This window comes from Grampus griseus (genome assembly GCF_964374135.1).
Source record: "Grampus griseus genome assembly, chromosome: 16".
In the NCBI taxonomy this organism is placed as follows: Eukaryota; Metazoa; Chordata; class Mammalia; order Artiodactyla; family Delphinidae; genus Grampus; species Grampus griseus.
In genome coordinates this window covers 6,724,887-6,749,695 of record NC_139010.1, presented here as the reverse complement: position 1 = coordinate 6,749,695, position 24,809 = coordinate 6,724,887, and the positions used below count along the sequence as shown (strand labels likewise).

The following is a 24,809-nucleotide window of genomic DNA, read 5'->3' as shown; positions in this document are numbered from 1 at the left end:
AGATTTTTTGATGATGGCCATTCTGACCGGTGTGAGATGATACCTCATTGTAGTTTTGATTTGCATTTCTCTAATGATTAGTGATGTTGAGCATTCTTTCATGTGTTTGTTGGCAATCTGTATATCTTCTTTGGAGAAATGTCTATTTAGGTCTTCTGCCCATTTTTGGATTGGGTTGTTTGTTTTTCTGATATTGAGCTGCATGAGCTGCTTGTATATTTTGGAGATTAATCCTTTGTCAGTTGCTTCGTTTGCAAATATTTTCTCCCATTCTGAGGGTTGTCTTTTCGTCCTGTTTATGGTTCCCTTTGCTGTGCAAAAGCTTTTAAGTTTCAATAGGTCTCATTTGTTTACTTTTGTTTTTATTTCCATTTCTCTAGGAGGTGGGTCAAAAAAGATCTTGCTGTGATTTATGTCATGGAGTGTTCTGCCTATCTCTTCCTCTAAGAGATTTATAGTGTCTGGCCTTACATTTAGGTCTTTAATCCATTTTGAGGTTATTTTTGTGTATGGTGTTAGGGAGTGTTCTAATTTCATTCTTTTACATGTAGCTGTCCAGGTTTCCCAGCACCACTATTGAAGAGGCTGTCTTTTCTCCGCTGTATATTCTTACTTCCTTTATCAGAGATAAGGTGACCATATGTGCATGGGTTTATCTCTGGGCTTTCTATCCTGTTCTACTGATCTGTATTTCTGTTTTTGTGCCAGTACCATACTGTCTTGATTACTGTAGCTTTGTAGTATAGTCTGAAGTCTGGGAGCCTGATTCCTCCAGCTCTGTTTCTCTTTCTCAAGATTGTTTTGGCTGTTGGGGTCTTTTGTGTTTCCATACAAATTGTGAAATTTTTTGCTCTAGTTCTGTGAAAAATGCCATTGGTAGTTTGATAGGGATTGCATTGAATCTGTAGATTGCTTTGGGTAGTATAGTCATTTTCACAATGTTGATTCTTCCAATCCAAGAATATGGTATATCTCTCCATCTGTTTGTATCATCTTTAATTTCTTTCATCAGTGTCTTATAGTTTTCTGCATGCAGGTCTTTTGTCTCCTTAGGTAGGTTTATTCCTAGGTGTTTTATTCTTTTTGTTGCAATGGTAAATGGGAGTGTTTCCTTAATTTCTCTTTTAGATTTTTCGTCATTAGTGTATAGGAATGCCAGAGATCTCTGTGCATTAATTTTGTATCCTGGTACTTTACCAAATTCATTGATGAGCTCTAGTAGTTTTCTGGTAGCATCTTTAGGATTCTGTATGTATAGTATCACATCATCTGCAAACAGTGACAGCTTTACTTCTTCTTTTCTGATTTGGATTCCTTTTATTTCTTTTTCTTCTCTGATTGCTGTGGCTAAAACTTCTAAAACTATGTTGAATAAGAGTGGTGAGAGTGGGCAACCTTTTCTTTTTCTTGATCTTAGTGGAAATTGTTTGTTTTTCACCATTGAGAACAATGTTGGCTGTGGGTTTGTCATATATGGCCTTTATTATGTTGAGGTAAGTTACCTCTATGCCTACATTCTGAGGATTTTTTATCATAAATTGGTGTTGAATTTTGTCGAAAGCTTTTTCTGCATCTATTGAGATGATCATATGGTCTTTCTCCTTCAATTTATTAGTATGGTGTATCACATTGATTGATTTGCATTATTGAAGAATCCTAGCATCCCTCAGATAAACCCTGCTTAATCATGGTGTATGATTCTTTAATGTGCTGTTGGATTCTGTTTGCTAGTATTTTGTTGAGGATTTTTGCATCTATGTTCATCAGTGATATTGGCCTGTAGTTTTCTTTTTTTGTGACATCCTTGTCTGGTTTTGGTATCAGGGTGATGGTGGCCTCGTAGAATGAGTTTGGGAGTGTTCCTCCCTCTGCTATATTTTGCAAGAGATTGAGAAGGATAGGTGTTAGCTCTTCTCTAAATGTTTGATAGAATTCGCCTGTGAAGCCATCTGGTCCTGGGCTTTTGTTTGTTGAAAGACTTTTAATAACAGTTTCAATTTCAGTGCTTGTGATTGGTCTGTTTCTATTTTCTATTTCTTCCTGGTTCAGTCTCAGAAGGTTGTGCTTTTCTAAGAATTTGTCCATTTCCTCCAGGTTTTGCATTTTATTGGCATATAGTTGCTTGTAGTAATGTCTCATGATCCTCTGTATTTCTGAAGTGTCAGTTATTACTTCTCCTTTTTCATTTCTAATTCTATTGATTTGAGTCTTCTCCCTTTTTTTCTTGATAAGTCTGGCTAATGGTTTATCAATTTTGTTTGTCTTCTCAAAGAACCAGCTTTTAGTTTTATTGATCTTTGCTATCATTTCCTTCATTTCTTTTATTACTGATCTGATCTTTATGATTTCTTTCCTTCGCTAACTTTGGGGGTTTTTTGATCTTCTTTCTCTAATTGCTTTAGGCATAATGTTAGGTTGTTTATGTTAGATGTTTATTGTTACTTGAGGTAGGATTGTATTGCTATAAACTTCCGTCTTAGAACTGCTTTTGCTGCCTCCCATAGGTTTTGGGTTGCCGTGTTTTCATTGTCATTTGTCTCTAGGTATTTTTTGATTTCCTCTGATTTCTTCAGTGATCTCTTGGTTATTTAGTAGTATATTGTTTAGCTTCCATGTGTTTGTATTTTTTACAGATTTTTTCCTGTAATTGATATCTAGTCTCATAGCGCTGTGGTTGGAAAAGATACTTGATACAATTTCAATTTTCTTAAATTTACCAAGGCTTCATTTGTGATCCAAGATATGATCTATCCTGGAGAATGTTCCATGAGCAATTGAGAAGAAAGTGTAATCTGCTGTTTTGGGATTACAAATGGAATGTAATTCCATTTGTAATAGATGGAATGTCCTATAAATATCAGTTAAGTCCATCTTGTTTAATGTATCATTTAAAGCTTGTGTTTCCTTATTTATTTTCATTTTGGATGATCTTTCCATTGGTGAAAGTGGGGTGTTAAAGTCCCACACTATTATTGTGTTACTGTCGATTTCCCCTTTTATGGCTGTTATCATTTGCCTTATGTATTGAGGTGCTCTTATGTTGGGTGCATAAATATTTGCAATTGTTATATCTTCTTCTTGGATTGATCCCTTGATCATTATGTAGTGTCCTTCTTTGTCTCTTGTAATAGTCTTTATTTTAAAGTCTATTTTGTCTGGTATGAGAATTGCTACTCCAGCTTTCTTTTGATTTCCATTTGTGTGGAATATCTATTTCCATTCCCTCACTTTCAGTCTGTATGTGTCCCTAGGTCTGAAGTGGGTCTTGTAGACAACATATATATGGGTCTTGTTTTTGTATCCATTCAGCCAGTCTCTGTCTTTTGGTTGGAGCATTTAATCCATTTACATTTAAGGTAGTTATCGATATGTATGTTTCTATTACTATTTTCTTAATCGTTTTGGGTTTGTTATTGTAAGTCTTTTCCTTCTTGTGTTTCCTGCCTAGAGAAGTTCCTTTAGCATTTGTTGTAAAGCTGGTTTGGTGGTGCTGAATTCTCTTAGCTTTTGTTTGTTTGTAAAGGTTTTAATTTCTCTATGGAATCTGAATGAGATCCTTGATGGGTAGAGTAATCTTGGTTGTAGGTTTTTCCCTTTCATCACTTTACATATGTCCTGCCACACCCTTCTGACTTGCAGAGTTTCTGCTGAAAGATCAGCTGTTAACCTTATTGGGATTCCCTTGTATGTTAATTGTTGCTTTTTCCTTGCTGGTTTTAATATTTTTTCTTTGTATTTAATTTTTGATAGTTTGATTAATATGTGTCTTGGCATGTTTCTCCTTGGATTTATCCTGTATGGGAATCTCTGTGCTTCCTGGGCTTGATTGACTATTTCCTTTCCCATGTTAGGGAAGTTTTCAACTATAATCTCTTCAAATATTTTCTCAGTCCCTTTCTTTTTCTCTTCTTCTGGGACCCCTATAATTCGAATGTTGGTGAGTTTAATGTTGTCCCAGAGGTCTCTGAGATTGTCCTCAATTCTTTTCATTCTTTTTTCTTTATTTTGCTCTGCGGTAGTTATTTCCGCTATTTTATCTTCCAGGTCACTTATCCGTTCTTCTGCCTCATTATTCTGCTATTGATTGCTTCTAAAGAATTTTTAATTTCATTTATTGTGTTGTTCATCACTGTTTGTTTGCTCTTTAGTTCTTCTAGGTCCTTGTCAAACATTTCTTGTATTTTCTCCATTCTGTTTCCAAGATTTTGGATCATCTTTACTATCATTACTCTGAATTCTTTTTCAGGTAGACTGCCTATTTCCTCTTTTTTTAAAGTATTAGTTTCTTCTTTTTTTTTTTTAAATAAATTTATTTATTTATTTAGTTTTGGCTGCATTGGGTCTTCGTTGCTGCGCACAGGCTTTCTGTAGTTGCAGCGAGTGGGGTCTACTCTTAGTTGCAGTGCGCGGGCTTCTCATTGTGGTGGCTTCTCTTGTTGTGGAGCACGGGCTCTAGGCACATGGGCTTCAGTAGTTGTGGCTTGTGGGCTCAGCAGTTGTGGCTCACGGGCTTCAGTAGTTGCAGTGCACGGGCTCTAAAGCACAGGCTCAGTAGTTGTGGCGCACGGGCTTAGTTGCTCCGTGGCATGTGGGATCTTCCCAGACCAGGGCTCAAACCCGTGTCCCCTGCATTGGCAGGCAGATTCTTAACCACCGTGCCACCAGGGAAGCCCCACCTATTTTCTCTTCATTTGTTTGTTCCTGTGGGTTTTTACCTTGCTCCTTCATCTGCCGTGTGTTTCTCAGTCTTCTCATTTTGCTTAACTTACTGTGTTTGTGGTCTCCTTTTTTGCAGGCTGCAGGTTCGTAGTTCCCATTGTTTTTGGTGTCTGTCCCCAGTGGCTAAGGTTGGTTCAATGGTTTGTGTAGGCTACCTGATGGAGGGGACTGGTGCTTGTGTTCTGGTGGATGGGGCTGGATCTTGTCTTTCTGGTGGGCAGGACCATGTCCGGTGGTGTGTTTTGGGGTGTCTGTGACCTTATTATGATTTTAGGCAGCCTCTGTGCTAATGGGTGGGGTTGTGTTCCTATCTTGCTAGTTGTTTGGCATAGGGTATCAAAGCACTGTAGCTTGCTGGTCGTTGAGTGGACCTGGGTCTTGGCATTGAGATGGAGATCTCTGGGAGAGCTTTTGCCGTTTGATATTACATGGGGCCAGGATGTCTCTGGTGGACCAATGTCCTGAACTCGGCTCTCCCACCTCAGAGACTCGGGCCTGATACCAGGCCAGAGCACCAAGACCCTGTCAGCCTCATGGCTCAGAGGAAAAGGGAGGAAAAAAAAAAAGAAAGAAAGGAAAAAAGTAAATAAAATAAAGTTATTAAAGTAAAAAATATTAAAAATTAAAAAGTAATAAATAAAAACAGAAAGAGAGAGCAACCACACCAAAAAACAAATCCACCAATGGTAACAAGTTCTAAAAACTATACTTAAAACCCCTAAAAAAACAAAAAACAGACAATCAGAACCCTAGGAATAATGGCAAAAGCAAAGCTATAGAGACAAAATCACACAAAGAAGCATACACATACACACTCACAAAAAGAGGAAAAGGAAAAAAAATATACATATATGTTAAAATAAAGGAAGAGAGCAACCAAATCAGTTAACAAATCTATCAGTGGTAATAAGCTCTAAATATTAAACTAAGCTAAACATAAAACCAGAAACAAATTAGATGCAGAAAGCAAACCCCAAGTCTACAGTTGCTCCCAGAGTCCACCGCCTCAATTTAGGATGATTCGTTGTCTATTCAGGTATTCCACAGATGCAGGTACATCAGGTTGATTGTGGAGCTTTAATCCGCTGCTTCTGAGGCTGCTGGGAGAGATTTCCCTTTCTCTTCTTTGTTCTCACAGCTCCTGGGGTTCAGCTTTGGATTTGGCCCGGCCTCTGCATGTAGGTCTCGGGAGGGCGTCTGTTCTTCACTCAGACAGGACGGGGTTAAAGGAGCAGCTGCTTCGGGGGCTCTGGCTCACTCAGGCCGGGAGCGGGGAGGGAGGGGCACGGCGTGCGGGGCGGGCCTGCGGCGGCAGAGGCCGGCGTGATGTTGCAGCAGCCTGAGGCGTGCCGTGCGTTCTCCCGGGGAAGTTGTCCCTGGATCACGTGGGGACAGTTTCTTGCCTTTTGGGAGGTCTGAGGTCTTCTGCCAGCGTTCAGCAGGTGTTCTGTAGGAGCTGTTCCACATGTAGATGTAGTTTTGATGTATTTGTGGGGAGGAAGGTGATCTTCACGTCTTACTCCTCCACCAGCTTGCGGTGCCTCCTTTAGAAAGGAGGCTTTAGAAACACATTGTGATATTGTGATTCATCATCCTTCTCTTTACATATAAACAATTGCTAAATAACCAAACTTTGTTATTAACGTGAAACAGATGTTTAGGCTGGAAAGTATATATGTGACTCATGGCCCTGGTTATCTTAGCCAGTGTCTCACTCCTAAAGGAGTCAACTGTCTTCAGCCCTAAAGAAGGAAAAATCCCATTAACAATGACTTTGCTTTCAGACATCAAAAGTCTTCTATAAAATGTTAAATACCATAGCTATGAGGAGACACACATAGCAGCTACCTGAAGGGCAAATAGAGCTTCCTGGCTGTTACATTTCTATTATATCCTCTGGGTTGGTTTTAAAATGTTCAATTGTTCTGGGCGTTATCCTTGTCAACAAGTATACGGTAAGCATGTATGTGGGCCACCGTGCTGGGCTTTAAGATAGGAATCATTCCATGTGATTGGTCTGCAAAAAACTCGACTCTGCATTCCATGCCCTTGGTCTCAGCCTAGTCAGCAAGAAGATAATCTGTGTCACTTCATCCTCAGCTCTCCCTGAGGCAATGACGTTCCCTCAGAAAGCACCAGCTTTGCGGTCAGTCAGACCTTGAATAAAATCCCAGCCCGTATGCTCGGTTAGGTGTTTGACTTTCGGAAATTATTCAGCCTGTGAGCCTCAGTGGACTCGTGTAAAATGGGATGACGGTCTCTATGTGCCTCCCAGAAGTCATGAACACCAAATTAACCCTGTGCCCATTTTGTTTTCCTTCCCTATATTTCTGGGTGCTATCATTTCAACTTTTAATTCCGTTAAGTCTAGACATATGTTATGTATCCTTGCAACCTACCTGAAATCATTTCTGAAATGGCAGAACACAGTCAACCCATGAAAGAATACACGTGTAGACCACGGAGCATCACATCCACAACCAGCGTGCCGTGAGATGCCCCATAAATACTAGTCTTCACCATCAGGTGCTGTGTTTATTCTGAGGCCTTAGCCAGTCCCAGAGCCCAGGTCCTGTCCTTTGAGCATCACAGCTGCCTTAGTGGAAAAAACAAGATCTTCAGAGTGCCACTCTTTTGTGGTTTATCAAACAACAAAAGAGATGGTCAGAATACTTCAGCCAGTCTCTGAGCTCTCATGGGTCTTACTGTGCTACTTCCCAGCCCCTTCCTGGGTCTGTAATATAGAAGAGAGACTAGCATGGACCCTTGGAATTACAGAATCCCCTCTGGACCGTCCACAGAAGGGCGACCTCCTCCTACTCGGGGTGGAGCAGGACTTGTGTCTCACTGGGCAGCCCGTGTGGTATTTGTCAGTCACAGCTGGGGCTCTGGTTGCTCTGAATCTGCTCCTTGTGGCATGACCCGGATACCCCAGTCACCTGGATACACCTGCTGATCCTGGAGCAACCCGCATCCTGGGGCCTCCTGTACATTCCGTCCTTTACCAGTTTGAAGGCAGCTCTCCTTCCCTTCAGGTCTCTGCTTCAGGCTTAACAGTCCTATCTGTGTTTTGTGTGAAATGGTCCAGACCTTGAGCATCTCAGCCGTCCTCATCCAGTTGTTACCTGGGTTGACCCTGGCTGTGCCCTCCTTAGACTGCTCCAGGTGTCACCTACTCAGCTCATGGTAGGGGGACCTGTTACTTCCTCTGAGTCCTGTGTTCTGCTCTCATTTATGCCTCTTAAAATTGCAACCCTCGCAATTATTTTACTCAGGTATTACCAAGCCAAGTCTTCATCATCCCACTCTCATGCATGTGTGTTTTACTGAAAAGCCAAAAGTTACATTTCCTCTATCAATTCTCAACTTCTTGGCTTTAACTCAACATTCCAGTCCTTAGAGGTCGATGTCACCGCTGTCCTTCATCATCTCTCGAGCCCCCTCACTTGTGCTGTGTGCACGTGGGCTTGCCTGTCACCATCTGGGTCTTCGTTCATGATTTGCTAATGATGATGAGCTGTACAGAGCCATGGATGCCTGACTTGGTTCAGGCAGTCAGAAAAAGGAATTCTCAACTTCACGCTTTATTTTCTGCCTTTTTCAGAATGGGGAGGATTTTGCTGGATATTCTCTTCCCAGTGAGCTGTTTTAAGCATAGTTTGTAGATCTTTGTGCAAAGCATTGAGCATCTCAAAAGGCATTCTTTTTTAAGTATAAAGCAGGAAGCTTATATGGCTTGTGTGTTAATAGTAAAATGCAGCACCGTAATTCAAATTTGCAGGTATGCTGGGAGGGATTTATATATTTCAACTCGCGATTAAGCTACCCCCCAATTTATATGGATATGTTTTCAGAGCACCTGGACAAATTTACTGTGGAGAGAAAGTCATGAAGCTCCCTTATCAGATGTCTTAGGGCTGTTAGAGCTCTCGGATGCATACGTAGGAGTGTGTTGGGCCCTGGATATGTTACTATTAAATGTAATAAAGGCAGTAGGAACGATGCAGCAGTAACAGGAGTGATCGTCGTCTTTTTGTATTTAGTGAACACCTGCTCACCTGCTCAGACATACTCATTCCCATCCTGACACCCACTTTGGAAGTACAATTTCATTTTTCTCATTTCGCAGATCAGAAAAAGGAGACTCAGGGAAGTTCAGTAACCTGCCCAAAGTCACAGAATAAGGCAGTGGCCGATCCAAGATATTAACCAGGTCTGGCCTTATTTCAAGCCCTCTCCATTGTGTCCCGAAGCCTCTCAAAATATCTCCCACAGCAAAAAAAAAAAAAAAAAAAAACCAAAAACCCATAAAACAAAAAAACCAGTGACTGTCAGTGAAAGCATTTGCTCTTGACTCGAGAGCCCGTCTGGAAGGGAAGGCGGCTGCAGCCCGGGGCCCGGGGTCCCTGTGTGCCTCACTCCAGAAAGGCCTTCTCTGGGTCCCTAGAGGAGATCTGCGCAGCCTCTCTCTGTGGGGGGCAGCGGCAGGTGTGGCAGAGGTGGCCATGCGCCCTGTCGCCTCCTCAGAAGCAGACGTTGGTCCCAAACCTCTCCTCCGCCCTCAGGCAGGTCCAAAGTGACCCAAGTCAAAACCAACACGACTCTCCCAAGGCCACTCTCCAGTTCATTTGCTGAGCTGTCTCACTGATGACTAGACCACAGGAGCCTTGCAGCCCCTCCACAGGCTCGGCAGGAGGTGGTGAGGGGCCACCTGGCCAGGTGTGGACCATCGCCGGCGAGTTTGTCTTTTGCTGATTCTGCTCGAACCTTGCGATGCTCCCGCATTCCTGAGCGTGGTGCCGAGGTGCTTCTCCCCGAGGTCCCGGTCGGCCGGGAGCTGCAGCCCCGCCTGCTTCTCCGCAGCCCCGGACCCTGAGCAGGGAGGCAGAGGGGCGGCCCCTTGGTGTGGCCTGCTGCCTCTGGTATTTCCAGAGCGGGAACTGGGAGCCTCTCTCACTGAGAGACCCAGGACCACCAATGACGTGAGGCACCAGGGTGCCCAGGTTCCAGACCTTGCGGGGCTGTTAAGTAACTTGATAGGCCTGTGAGATGGATCGGGAAATGCCCTCACTTTTCCTGGGGGCTGATGGAAGGTCTTAGGGAATCCTCCCCCCGGAAGGGACTCCGAGGCTGATGCGTATATGAATCTGGGAGTTCTGAGCAATTTAAAAATGCCTGGGAGTCACTTTGAGGTTCCACATGTGTGTCTATTGATCCACGAGGCGTGTTTCGGGATTGACACGGTTTAGGACACGTGTGAGGAGGCAGTGCATTCCGGGACTTACAAGCACAGCCAGGGTGGGAAATCGGACCAAGTCTCGAACTTTCCAAAAGCGATAGAGGTGAAGAGAAGCCAGCAAGAAACATTCTTAGTTATGCAGCACGAAGTGGAGATACCAGGCAGACTGAAGAGCCACAGAAGCTCAGAGCTTAGTGTCAGTAGATCTCAGCCAGGCGGCTGGGGACACGTGGGCTGAGTCTGTGATGTACAGCCGGCAGCCTGCCTCACGTTTCATTCCACTCTAGTAAAACTGAGCCCTGCATAAACATTTTCCTGGACTTCAGGCCACAGGTAAGCAAGAAACAGACGAGCAGGTGAGACCGTGGCCAAAAAGGCAAGAGAAAGGCAAAGTGTGAAACCCAGAGTTCCAGAGAAGGATTGTGTCTGCCTGGGACTTGGGATGTGGCAGGCCTGCAGGGGAGGAGAATCATCTTTCCCACCGGGCTTCATAGTGTGAGATGCAAGCCTAATGCTGCTGGCAGCCTTTTTGTCCCCATGAGGTGTGAATTGGCCTGAGAACACAGCAAATGGGCAGGGCCGAGGGACGTGGAGGATGATTCCTGATGACACCATGCATCCTAGCCCCTGAGTCCAGCTGGGCTCCATTGACCTTTCAGCTGTGTGAACCAGTGAGTTCCAGATTTTGCTTAAACCATTTCCAGTTGGGTTTTCTGTCACTTGAAATTGAGAGACTTGTAATAAGAGCAAGTGATGGCTTTTATCGAACAGATCCTTCCTTCATAATTCTATTTGGAGGGATGACAGCACGAAGGTAAGACCTTTAGCACCGTAATTCTGTGAGTCTAAATAGTCTAGAATTCCAGAGAAGGGTGGAGTGGCAGACAGGAGTCTGAGCCTCCCTCGCTCTCTGGCTGATACACCCTGTGTCTTCATCAGTCCTTCCACCTCCCTTCTCTGCCTTGGATCTGCTCAACTGGAAACCCAGGTCTATGTCTGAATGCTGTTATGTCTGCAACACTAAATGATGAACTTGGCCCCATCCTGCTGTTTTGCTGATGGATGAGAAAGCTCACACACACGTACCCAGGGGTAAGGGTTGGCACTTTGGGTGTGGTGATGAGCGATTATGCAAATGTATTCCAGAAGCATGCCGCTTTTGAGGAACTCCAGTGTGTGGAATTTCTCAGATAGCGCTGGTTTGAGCTTATTATTCATTATGCTGCAGTACATAATTTTACTCAGAGTCCTGTGCCATCCTGCTGAGCAGTTACGGAATCTAGAAAGTGCAGAGTAGGGAAGTTGACCAGGCGCCTGCCGGAAGGGCTGCACCTGCCCACCTGCTTCCGGCCGTCTGGTGCTGTTGACTGGACATGTCAAGGTCACCCGGGAGTCAAGGTCACCCAGGAGTGAGGCTGTGTGGCAGAGTCCGGCTGATGGGTGGTCGCAGGGAGTATCAGCCTAGCACAGCACAAGGGCAGAGCCCTTCTCAGGCCTGGCAGCTTTTTCAGCTTTTAAGGATGTGTTGGAGATGGGATTGATTGATTCTAAACAAAGGAAGGCAGAAGGCTTCAGCTTTTCAATCTGCGTTGCCTCAAGCCCTTTTACCGCAGGGCTCACACGGTCCTGGCGCAGGAGATTTTCTGGGCAGATGGAGGTATCTGCACAGTGAGGGTTCACTCCCCAGCACCAAGAGCCCTGAGCCCTTTCCAAGGCCTTGCTTGTGACCAGCCAGCACGCTAAGTGCACGTGACTGGCCACGCCGTCCCCGTTGCCGACAGAGACATGGGAGGACCCATATGGGCTGTGGGGTGACCCCTCTGAGTCCTGGGGGACCAATGCATTTCAGGCTCTAGCTTAAGACTCACTCCTTACCATTGCAGTCATGGGGTAGGGGGCGCTCTTTAATCTTGTTACTGTCGACTGAAAACAGGCACAACTGAAAAGCTGAGAATTATGTTTTATTCTGAGGACTTTCTGAGGACTTCTGTGTTTCTTGCTAATGCACCCTTAGAAGATATTAGTGTTGGGACAGGATCGTTTTGGCCTCATTCCCTTACCACCCCTACACCTAGGAAGCATATACTATATTGTAAAAGAATATTTTGCCAGAAAAATTAATGTAGGAAGCTTTCAGTATTAGTGATATCACCTGTCACTATAGGTCATACAATCCTTTTTGAAGGTTCTTGGTATTTGGTTTTATTGTTCCTTTTTTTGCCTTCTCCTCAGAGTTCATTCCCCAAGGGGCCCTACTGTTCTTCCATGCAATGCCCCTAGCCCAGAGCCCTGAAGTCAGCCTCTCAGATGGCTCCAAAGAGGTAAGGGGGGAGCCAGGATATAGAGGAGTTTTTGCAAGAAAAACCAGGTAGTCGGAACATCAAAGGGTTACTGTTAATTAAAGCAAAGCAGACATCTCAAGTGAAGGAATAGAGCGCTTTTCTCTATATGGGCAGATGAGAGAGTCTGCGCTCACAGAAATCATCCCTTGGATATGCACCTCAGCTATCTGGGGCCAGCGTCCTGTGCTTCCCCATCCTGAGTCCTCTCAGGGCATAGGGTTGGAGGTGGCTGCAGCGGCTGAGGGCTTGGTGGTGGGCGTCCTGCTTCCATCCTGAGTTCCCTCCGGGCGCACCGTCGGGGCGGCTGTGATGTGATGGCTCGGTGGCTGCCACATCCTTTGTCTACTGGTATGGCAGGTGCCACTTTTCATTCACAAAACCCTGAGCGTATTTCCAAGGCTGGCTTCAGTCCCTCACTATTGAAAGCCAAGACCTGACCCAGGCTTTGCATGTGGTTGCTGTTTGGTTCATGGTACTATTGGCTGATGAATGAAATTAATGCGTTATGTGAACATAGGAAGCTGTGCTCTTTTTTCCTTGTCGCTTTGGAAACATTCTGCTATCATCACTCCATAGGGTTTAGAATGCTCTTTCGTGTCTGGATTACTGTGTTTGCCTCTCTCTGTAAAGGCAATTAAGTAGACAGATGCTCCCTATCAGGCTTGTTTAAATGAAAAATGACCAATAATGGAAAAATAATCGCATACATGAGAATTAGAAAAAATATTACCCGATAAGAATAACAGCAATTTAATGTATTATATTCTTTTTCTGATTTGTAATGTCTTACTGAGTTACATTTTAAAAAATTATTTGTTTTGGAGGTTGTGTGGTTGGAGCTTAATTTCCTAGAGACAGGGAAGGCTTTGGAGAGAGGCGTACTTTGAGGTTTGAGAGAAAGGAGAGAAAGTTCTTAGTGGATTTTAAAGAAAATTGCATAGAAAATGAAATTTTAAAAAGTATTAATTTTAAGAGCCATCCAAACATAATAGAACGCTAGCTTTCTAGCTAAAGTTATCATGAGCAAAGGAGAGCCACTTGGGAAGCCTTCCGAGGAGGTTTTCTTGTCATTGTCACACTGTCTGGGGGAAAAGCTGGGGCAGGTGGCAGACACTTGGAGGAGGTGAATGAACTCATTTTCTGTTGACTCTGGTCCCTGTGCTCCCAGAGCCAAGATTCAACACAATTTTAATATTTAAAATCAAATTTGAAAAACACTGTCAGGATAAAAAAAATACTATTTCTTTTTCCCCATTAAAAAGTACTGATGTGGTGATATCAAAACTATTTTCTGTTCGTCCATTGTCAATCATGATGACCCTGGGTAACAGGCCTTTTACAAGGTTAAAGTGATTCTTAGTTTAGTTTTGTAGTAGACTGCCATAGAAAGGACTCTGTATTTTAATTTCCTACCAAAAGTGCTATGTTTTAGTTGCGATTTTATGCACTCAGAAAACTGAGGATCAGAAGGATTATGTGATTCTCTCCTTTACATCCCTCAATAATTTAATAAGTCATAAAGCAAGTGAGAAACAGAAATCAGATTTATCAACGTAAAGTTGCGGTCTTATTCTTGGGGTTCCCCTGCCTTATTGTTTGTGTATTGTTTCCAGGCCGAATTATTTTGCATAGGGTACACCATCATTAAAAATGCAAACATGAGGGCTTCCCTGGTGGTGCAGTGGTTGAGAGTCCGCCTGCCGATGCAGGGGACACGGGTTCGTGCCCCGGTCCGGGAGGATCCCACATGCCGTGGAGCGGCTGGGCCCGTGAGCCATGGCCACTGAACCTGCGCATCCGGAGCCTGCGCTCCGCAACGGGAGAGGCCACAGCAGTGAGAGGCCCGCGTACTGCAAAAAAGGAAAAAAAAAAATGCAAACATGAGATGTCAAACCTGCATAAATACCTTTATTTATAATTTTAGTCAGTGTAACTGATTTGACCAGGTGCCACATGGTGATGGTAGAATTAGGAGCATCCTTTTAGTTGAACTTGATTTTGTAACAGATCTGAAGACCGAGTGCGGGTGAGGTACAATGTTATACTTTAGGAGCGAATAAAATAGCAAAGGAAGAGTGTAGTCCATCTCAGCGGAAAGCAGAGCTGGTGTGATTTTAATAAGTGCCACGTCCCTTGAGGACTAAACAGCACCGTGTCTTAACAGGCTTCATGTTCGGAGAACGTGTCTTCTCGAGTTGTGTCTCTCCTGACACAAGTGGCTGTGAAAACGGAAGGATCTAGATGTAACTCATCAGGGCTGCGCATGTCACTGCAAAATCCTGCAGTCCCATTGCCAAGGGTTGACGTTTCTTTTTGCTGTGTGCTCATCTTGATCCAAATTCTGTGTGTACCAGTGGTAACTAATGAAAAAATAAATGTGTCTTCATCCCCAGGAGAAATAACACCCGGAACTCTAAATAAAACACTGTCAAATCCGTGATATTGGGCCTCTTTTTACCAGGAGGCTATAGCACCCAGAAGTCAAAACCTTAAATCATTCACGTTAATCCTGGGGAAAAACCCAGCAGCACCCTGGTCATTTAATCCTTACGAATCTGCTACAGTCCTCTGCATCTCCATCTTTTCAGTTCCCCATCTGGCTGACTCTTTGCCCAACCACATGCAGCTAGATTTTTTTATTACTGTTTTTATTAGTTGCATTTGCAGAAAGAGAAGAAACACTTTTCACCCCCTAAATATTTATGACTTCCCAGTGAATGAATAGTTGGACTTCTTCTCCTGTATTTGGAGTGCTGGAGAGTCTTGGATTTTTCTGACTGAAACGGGAGAAGTGATCCTAATTTGTGACGCAAGCAAGTTAGGGTGAGAGATGAGAATCTCACACGAATGCATTGTAGTCACGGAATTCAGGCCTGCTATTAGCTATGGAGATTTTCTTAATTAAACTTTTTTTTTAAAAGCTAAGTATAGATTCACATGGAGTTGAAAGAAAGAATAAAAAGAGATCTCCCCATGTACTCTTTATCCAATTTACATGTGTTAACGTCTTGTAAAACGATCACCAGGATATTGATGTTGGTCCAGTCAAGATACAGACCAAGTCCATCCCCACAGAGACCTCTCCTGCTGCCCTTAGATAGTTACACACTCTTCCTTTCTGCCCCTCCCTCCTTCTTACCTCCTGTCAACCACTAATCGGTTCTCCAACTCTATAATTTTGTCATTGCAAGAGTTTTATATAAACGGAATCATATAGTGTTTAAACCTCGTGGGATTGGCTGTTTTCACTCACTGTAGTTCAGTGAAGATTCTTCCAGGTTGTTGTATGTCGGCAGTTTGCCCCTTCTAATTGCTAAGCAGTATCCCATAGTATGGAAACCACAGTCTGTTTAACAACTCGCCCACTAAGGGACATCTGGGTTGCTTCCAGTTTTGGGGCTATTATGAATAAAGCTGCCAGGGACATTTGTCTGTGGGTTTTGGGTGAACATAAGTCTTCACTTCTCTGGCATAATTGCCCAGGAATATAATTGCTGGGTCCCATGGTAGTTTTTTTAAAGAAACTGCCAAACTTTTTTCAGAGGAGCGACACCATTTTACATCCCCACCAGCAACGCTTAAGGGTCTAGTCTCTCCATATCCTTGCAAGTATATTGATGTTTTCACTATTTTATACTTTAGCCATTCTAATGGGTGTATAGTGATATCTCACTGTGGTTTTAATCTTCATCTCCCTAATGACTTATGACATTGAACGTCTTTTTCTGAGCTTATTTGCCATCAGTATGTCCTCCTCAGGGAATTGTTTGTTCACATCTTTGCTCACTTTCTAATTGGATTCTTTGTGGGTTTTTTGTTTGTTTTGGTTTGGTTTTCTTACTGCTGAGTTTTGAGGGTTTTTTATATATTCTAGATACTAGCACTTTGTTGGATATGCGGTTTGCAAATATTTTCTCTCAGTCTGTACCTGGTCTTTTCATCCTTTTAACAGAGTATTTTACAAAGCAAACGTTTTTAAAAAGACGTTCTTGTCAAATGCACATGGACAATTCTCCAGAATAAACCATGTGTTAGGCCATAAAACAAACCTCAATAAATTTAAAAGGATTGAAATCATGCCACATATGTTCTTCAGCTACAATGGAATGAAATCGGAAATTAACAGCAAGATGAAATCTGGAAAGTTCCCAGAGAAGTGTAAAGTAAAGCTACTTAACCAATGGGCAAAAAACAAATCACAAGAGAAAATAAAAAATATTTTGTGATGAATGAAAATGAAAACATAATATATTAAAACTTACGGTATGTAGCTAAAGCAGTGCTCAGAGGGAAATTCATAGCTGTAAATGCCTAAATTAAAAAATAAGAAAAATCTCACATCAATAAATTAGTCTTCCATGTTAAGGAACTAGAAAAAGAAGAGCAAACTAAACCAAAGCAAGCAGACAGATGGAAATAGTAAAGATTAAAATGGAGAGAAATGAAATAGATAATAGAAAATCAATAGAAATAATAAATTACACCAAAAGTTGATTCTTTGAAAAGATTGACAAAATTGACAGGCCTTTACCAAGAATGACCAAGAAAAAAAGAAGACTCAAATTACTAAAATCACGGAAGTGGGGATATTACTACCAACATTACATAATTGAAAGAGAATTCTATGAACTACCGTGTACCAACAAATTAGATAACCTAGCTGAACTGGAGGAATTCATAGAAACACACACCCTACCAAAACTGACTGAAAAAGAAATGGAAAATCTGAATAGACCTATAACAAGTAAAGGGAATTAATTGGTAATCAAAAAACTCCTAACAAAGAAAAGCCCAGGATGAGTTGGCTTCCCTCTGGAATTCTGTAAAATGTTTATTTTATTTATTTATTTATTTATTTATTGCGTTACGTGGGCCTCTCACTGTTGTGGCCTCTCCCGTTGCGGAGCACAGGCTCCGGACGCGCAGGCTCAGCGGCCATGGCTCACGGGCCCAGCCGCTCCGCGGCGTGTGGGATCCTCCCGGACCGGGGCACGAACCCGTGTCCCCTGCATCGGCAGGCAGACTCTCAACCACTGCACCACCAGGGAAGCCTGTAAAATGTTTAAAGAAGAATTCACATCAGTTCTTCTCAAATCTCCCAAAAAAGAGTAGAGGAAGGAATAGTTCCTAAATCATTCTGTGGGTCCAGTATTACCCTGATACCAAAGGCAGACAGAGTCATCACAAGCAAAGAAAACCTTAGACCAATATCCCTTATGAATATAGATGGAAAAATCATCAAAAAATACCAACCCGGATGAAACTTGTGTATATATTCAACTTAAAAGGTGACAGTGTCCTTCTTTAGTGTCTGGCTACCTTCTCGATGTCCAGATTTCTCTAATGCTGCCTGCAGCATGAAGAGAACTGCTTCAGGAAGGGGGACCCCTTCCAGGGCCAGCGAGTGGGCTCTTGTCTAACACTCAGAAATGTGTCTGAGGAGACAGACATGCTGACAAAGCAAGAGACCTTATTGGGAAGGGGCGCCCGGGCGCAGAGCAGCAGCGCAAGGGAACCCAGGAGGACTGCTCTGCCACGTGGCTCGCAGTCTCGGGCTTTATGGTGATGGGGTTAGTTTCCGGGTTGTCTCTGGCCAATCATTCTGACTCAGGGTCCTTCCTGGTGGCCCGTGCATCGCTCAGCCAAGATGGATTCCAGCGAGGAGGATTCTGGGAGGTTGGTAGGACATATGGACTGGCGTCTCCTCTCTCCTTTTGACCTTTCCTGAATTCTCCTGGTTGGTGATGGCTTGTTAGTTCCGAGTTCCTTACCAGGACTTCCTGTTGTAAGAGAACTCATGCCAGTGACTACTCTGGTGCCTGGCCAGGGCGGGCGGGTTCAGTCTCTGGTCCCCCTCCCAGAACTACAGTCCATCCATCCTGGCTTTGCCGTATCAACAGGCATTCCAGCCAGTCACACTTCCCCATCCGAAATGGGAATACTTCTCCCATAAATTGTCTGTGTCTGTGCTGACACACTGGAACCTGAAGCAGTAGAATTAAGTAAATTCCTGTTGAATTATTTAAGCTCCTCAGATGAGGCCACATAAGAGAGAAGGTGCTGGATTTAGACTAGGGAGGCAAAGCTTGAAGGGAGGGAACCAGCCCTGCCGTATTATCATAAGAAAGGGATGCTTTGAGTAAGTCAGTTTCTCTGGGAAGACCAATGATATTACTAGACTCTCGGCCTGTGGCGCTCAGGACAGCGTGACCTAGCAATGAGCCTTGGCTTTGCCAGGCAGGGGCTGAGAGCACACACCGCAGACGCCCACCGGGCCACACCAGCATTCTGTACTTCCCCTGAGATTGTGGAATGAGTTGGGAGCCCGCTTCTTCTCCCTGAGCAGCAGAACTGATGTTCATGCAATAGGAGCGTGAAGGCAGAAATCCAATTACTGAGCTAATTAGCACCTTTGAGTGGTAAGCACCAAATTTACAGGAGGAAAGCACTGGAGATAAGCTCAGAATACCCAGTATGGTTGACAGTTGGCCTTCTTAGAGAGTCTGGTGGCGAGCCAGAGGCCCTGGGGCACACAGGCAGCATAGCTTAGTTACCGCTGATCAGAATTTAGCACTCTGCAGCCAAAGCCTTTTGTAAAGATAGCCTTCCAGTTAACATAGCTTTAGAAGGTGTTTTAATTACGTAAGGAGTTTGGTAAATGGCTTTCTTTTGGCGCAGTCCCTCTTTAAAAATTGTTTATTCTGCTGCTGAAAATTCCATTTGTCCTGGGTCTTAAGGAGAAATTAAAATTCCATTTAGGGACTAACTATGCCGACATGGGATTCCAGCCTTCATTAGAAAGAATTTTGTTGTTTGCTTTATTTTCTGCCACCCCAGGCTCTTTTATTTTCAAAGCCCGTCTGAGGGTATTTGCAAGGAAACTGAAGCAGTAATAGAACATGGTGCTGGGGTTAATGGCCTTTTTGAGCTGTAACAGAATATTCCTCCTTTCCAACCCATCTGTAGAGTCTGTTTTACAAAACTCAAATAGGATCCTGCCTAGATGGTTCTCAAATATCTGAGACACAGGAGGAAATGAGAATACTTTTTTTTTTCTGAAGACAAACTTTCTTATTTATTTAAAATACAGATGCATCTAAGCATCTTTTTAATCTGCTCTGATTCCCAAGAGACAAGTTCACGACTAAGCACTAAAAAGTGCTCCTCATTTAGTTAATCACACTCAGTATGTCAACAATCACATTGAAATGTTATCTAGAAGCAGTCTCCGTTTTTCTTAGCAGGTGTTATCAGAGAAAAACACTTCAGAAGCAGTATTATCTTTGACTATTCATTTATTTTGTCAACAAATGGAGTGACTGCTGCGTGCCAGATGTCAGCAAAATGGTACCTCACGGTCCTTAGGGTCTGATGTAAGAGGCAGATGTAATCGAATTATCATGTGAGAAATGGAATATTGCTGCGTATTTGGGTCTACTTTTCAAATTAATAAATGCAATATTCTTAAAAAAAAAAGAAAGAAAAGGAAATGGAATATTTCCTGCCATGTCAGTAAACAAAGGATGTCACTCACAGTCATCAGCAATTGATGGTGAGCTGGTGAGCCCTGAGGGAACTCAGGAAGGAAAAGAATACCTGCCACCTAGCAGCCATCAGACTGCAGCCTTTCCCTACAGTGAGCCCTGAGGAAACTCAGGATGTGAAAACACAGGATACTGGCCCGAGATAGCTGAGGTACACATCAAAGGAATGATTTCAGTGAGCCCAGACTCTAGCATCTGCCCATACACAGAAAAGCGCTAAATTCCTTAACTTGAGGTATCTGGTTTTCTTTAATTAGCAATATGACGTTCAGACTCCCTGCCCTTTGTTGCAAAACTTCTATATATCCTGGCTACCCCCTCGCCTCCTCGGAGCAGTCTATCAGGTTTACTTGAGATGCTGCCTCCCTGGCTTGAATTCCTAGAAATTCCCCCCAAATAAAACATAACTTTCAACTTTTAGGTTGTGAATATATATATTTTTTTAGTTGACACACGCAAAGATGAGTATGACGTAGAGTGAAGGCTCCAGAGGCCGCCCACCTGGGTCCAGATCTCGGCTAGACCACTCACGAGCTCTGTGACTTTGGACATTTAATCCACGGTGCCTCAGGTTCTTGCTCTGTGAGAACATGTATATTCATCTAAGAAGGTGGTTGTGAAGATGCAGTGAGTTCATACACGTGAAGTGCTTACATGAGTAAGTGCTACATAAGTGGTAACGGTCAGCTTTAGTAGTTATAGTAACTGTGACACGTGCTCCAAAGGAGAGGTATGAAAGTGCACACCACACGTGAATCTCACCCAAAGCGGGTTCCAGGAAGGCTTCCCTGAGAAGGTGATTCTTAGCTGGACGGGAAAGTTTAGAGGAGTCAACAAGGAAAAGTGGGTGGAGCTGGAAAGGAAGTCTTCCACACAGAGGACACGACAGTGTAAAGGATGCAGGGGAGGGAGGGAGGGAGAAGGAGGTCAGGGCATGTTGAAGGTGCGGAAAAAGAAAGCCAGGGTGGCTGGAGCACAGAAAACAAAGGGCAGAGGGATGGCAAAGTCAGGGGCCAGACGTGGTAAAGATCGGACCCTCATTATGTTCAAACTTGTATGGTTTAGCCATATGAAATGGCCGTTTTTGCAGGTCATAAACAGTTGAATATCATCAACTTCATGTGGTTGACGTCAGTTTCACATTTCGTCCTTCAAAGGATGACGAGACCACCACTCAATGTCTGAAATAAGTCAAAGCTGGTCCGGCACAGTCCCTCCGAGCAGAGCAGACTGTTGCACTGATAAAGGGTTTTCGGGACATCTGAAGGTCAAGGGCCGGTGAATTTTACAGACATACATGGGCTGATACCCTCTGCAGGGCAGTCACTTGGGGAGTGACTGTTGACCCCTGAGAGGTCTGGACTGAGTCTGTCCCTCACCAGCTGACTTTCAAAAGCAAGGGGCCACCATGGGCTGGCTGGCTTGCTTACCAAAGCTGTAAGTTGAGGTGGGTTGTCATAACTGAAAAGGTTTAAAACTGGTCCTGGCGGCCACTGGTTACCATGGCTACAGACCATCCAGCTTTTCCTAAGCTTGTGAGAGCTGTTTTTATTCTTGTGGTTCAGCCTAAGAAGGGTCTGTAAGAATGGGCCCAACTCTTGAAAGCAAGTGGTGGAGACATAGACTACTAATCATGAATTTTCTGGAATCAATTTGAAAAGAAAGGTAGCTATGTGTGCACTGCTCTGAAGTTCTGAAGGTGAGTGACAGTCCATTGGCCGTTCAAATGCTTGCTTTCATTTTGTGGACCGGGTGCTCAAAACTGATAAGATTGAAGGCCAATCTCCCATATCCTAAGTACTAGTTATCTCTTCCCTCTGTGTGTTTTCTGTATTTTTCCCTCCCTTCCAACCCCTCCTCCCGACAGCCTTGTCGAAGTGGAGCAAACACCCTAATATGTGAGCTCCATCTCCCCTGCATTTCCCACTCACACAGCTGATTCTGTGAGCCAACTGTCATTTGGAGGGATCTAATCAGGACCTCTTCCCCTTTTGTGGCCCCCTTCTAGTACAAGACGCGTGGATAATTCCAACACAAGACTGGTGGTCCAGATTGAAAAGGATCCAGGTAAGAGGATATCTTCCTTCTCTCTTTTGATTTATTTATTTTGTTGCGTAGGTGGATTCCTTCAATCCAAAAAGGGGAATTAAGTACTCACTATTTTTTAATCATTGTGGAGACAATGCATGCTGACGGTAAAAATAAAACTGTGCAAATAGAACTGATCAAGTCTCCTGATTTGGTTTAGAAATGCATTCCTCCATTATTTAGAAATGATTAGATACCTTTTCAGTATTGAATGACCCTGTTAATACATTTTAGTTTGTGTATGCTAAACGTCGAATATAGACAATAAACCTTGGTATTAGTCTTCCGGCAAAATTTGTTTTTGAAAAATGTCAGTGTTATGATGTCCTTAAAGGCAAGCAATTCCAGGATCCAGGATCCAGAAGTCTTCAGAAACTTTGTACCACATTAAGCTATGGAAAGATTTACCTGCCAGAAAAGTACTTTTTTCTCCCGGCAATCTATTTCACTTTTAACCATCCGACCTCTTTTTTCCTCATATCAGTATGCAAATTTGAACTATTCTGTATTTTTATCCACCTCACTCTCTCTCCCTTGGGCCAAAAATGTTGTCTAGGAAGAATTGTGTCATGCTTATTAGCTATGTTTGAATTGCATATACATAATTAGTTTGAAATCATAATTTGGAACTTGAAAATACCTGAAGAGACAGGTTTATTTTTTGTTTAACTTTACGTCAGCCCAACTTTCAGGGGGCATGGGTTGGGGTATAAGTATCTCTAATGTGGATCTGTGGGACTCTGTAACTTTGCAGGGCCATTGATATTAGGCATACGGACAGTTTCATAGTGTGTTGCACCTTTAGTTGTTCATAATTTTGTCTCATTTTCATCTAATTATACAGATGCGTGGTCATGGTGTTCTAAGCTCTCCACTTTTAGTGGTGTAAATTCTTTTGTTTTATTCGAATGTCAAACAGTTTGAACAATTAAGCAAAAGTTAATTCTCTCATTCAGGCCTTTCCTTTAAAAGTGCTAGAGACTCAAAGTAATCTCTAATTAGTGTCTCAGGATGCATGCTGGTTCATCATAGAAAATGAAAAGCATGGCAGGTCAGGAAGGCTTCATCTGCATAGAAAGTTAAGCATACTGATACTTTATTAGACGACATGACCTGACTCAGTCCATAGGACAGTTCAGTTATTTCCGTTCATCATGATTAGGTTATAAATGCACTAATTTCAATTCAGCTTTTAACTGGCATGAATGCCTAGCAATGATATCCATAGTTTGCTAGTGTTATTTTGTAGATTTCTTAGCGGTGGATCAGTGATCTTCCTTATGCGGATGCACTTGGGGCCACTCTGCACCTTCCTGCACCTCCAGTCATGCTCTGGTTCCCAAGGGTACAGAGCAGGGAAGCTCCGTTCAGATCTCTAGGCTTTATCTCAAACTTCCCTGAACTTCTGTCGCTACTCCAATAGCTGGAAGGGGTCCTTGAGCTTTGCTTTAGGCCTTTTCTCTTTGGGGCAACTCCATGCTCCTCTGACTTTCCAGAGCCAGAACTTACTCCCCAAAGAAAAGATGCTCTTAAAGTAAAAGCACTGATGGCAAACTTTCCTCCTAGCCCTTCCCAGCGCTTCTAACACCCCCGAGACCACAGACCAGGAGGACTTCCCAGTTTACCCATTCTTCTCAGAAAACGTTCTATCCTTCATTGTGAGAGATCTGACAGAGGAAATAAAAGGAGTCTGGGCCCAGCAAGGAGATGACAAGAAATGCACTACAAAGCCCCAGTTTCACACCCCTGAAACACACTAGCCTTCCACTGGGAAGCAGGGCAATCCGTCACTCCATCTCCTTTGCTGTATCCTTCCTCCTTCTTGGGGTCCTGACCCACCCGATTCGAATGGCTAAGGTTAAACAAACAAGCAACAGTTGACAATACCAAGTCCTGGCCAGGATGCGGAACAGCTAGAATTCTCAGTCCCTGTGACGGGGCTGCAGAACAGTCCAGCCACTTTGGAGAACAGCAGTGCCACTCCTAGGGGTTGACTCAAGCGCAGTGAAAACGTGTTCACATAAACTTCTCTTCATGAGTGTTGTGAGTGGCTTTACTCATCATCACCAACACTGGAAACAACCCAAAGGTCCTTGAGCCATTGAATGGATAAGCAAACTGTAGTAGCTGCATACAGAAGAAACAGAACAGACTGCTGCTGTATACCACAGTATGGATGAAACACAAATGCATCATTCTAAGTGGGGGTTACGTGACTAGAAGCATATGTCAAGACTCATAGGATTGGACACGAAAAAGTGTGAATTTTACGCTCTATAAGTTATTCCTCAATAAGTCTGAGTTTGATATACATATATAACTTAAAAACAATAAATTGCCTCAATACATAATAATTTATATCTATGTATATAATATATAAAATATAGGTTTATATATAATATATATAGATTTGTGTATAATATATAATATTATATATAGATTTGTATATAATATATAATACTAGAAATGGTTATGAATATTGTTGAATGTATGTATATATATACTGTTTATTTTCTGTATATAATATATAATACTAGCAATAATTATTTATATTGTAGAATATATGTATGTATATATATATATGTGTGTGTGTGTGTATACACACACACACACACACACACACACACACACACACACAGAGTTTATTATCTGTAAATTATATCTCAATGAAACCCTGGAGTCACTCAATGGGAATGTTCTCAGAGGCAAAATTTCTCTTAATGAAGCTGTATCATCTATGGTGTTATCTATTATTCAACAGATAGTTAGGGATTCTCTACTACGTGTTAGGAATTCTGCCAGTATTGGGATACAAAAATAAGCATATTCAGTCTTCCTTCACTGTTGGGTGCATTGGAGAAATCGAATGTTAATCAA

General features: G+C 43.1%; 1 protein-coding gene across 2 annotated transcripts in view; it reads left to right on the top strand.

Moving 5' to 3' along the window:
* Positions 1–24,809, top strand: part of PCNX2 (pecanex 2) — a gene marked incomplete at its 5' end in the record, with an annotated part of 272,510 nt that overhangs the window by 191,813 nt on the left and 55,888 nt on the right. For both annotated transcript variants that reach the window (XM_082673815.1, XM_082673816.1), the window contains one exon: positions 21,853–21,911. In XM_082673815.1, the coding sequence (XP_082529941.1) occupies positions 21,853–21,911 (59 nt within the window). The remainder of the gene's footprint in view (positions 1–21,852; positions 21,912–24,809) is intronic.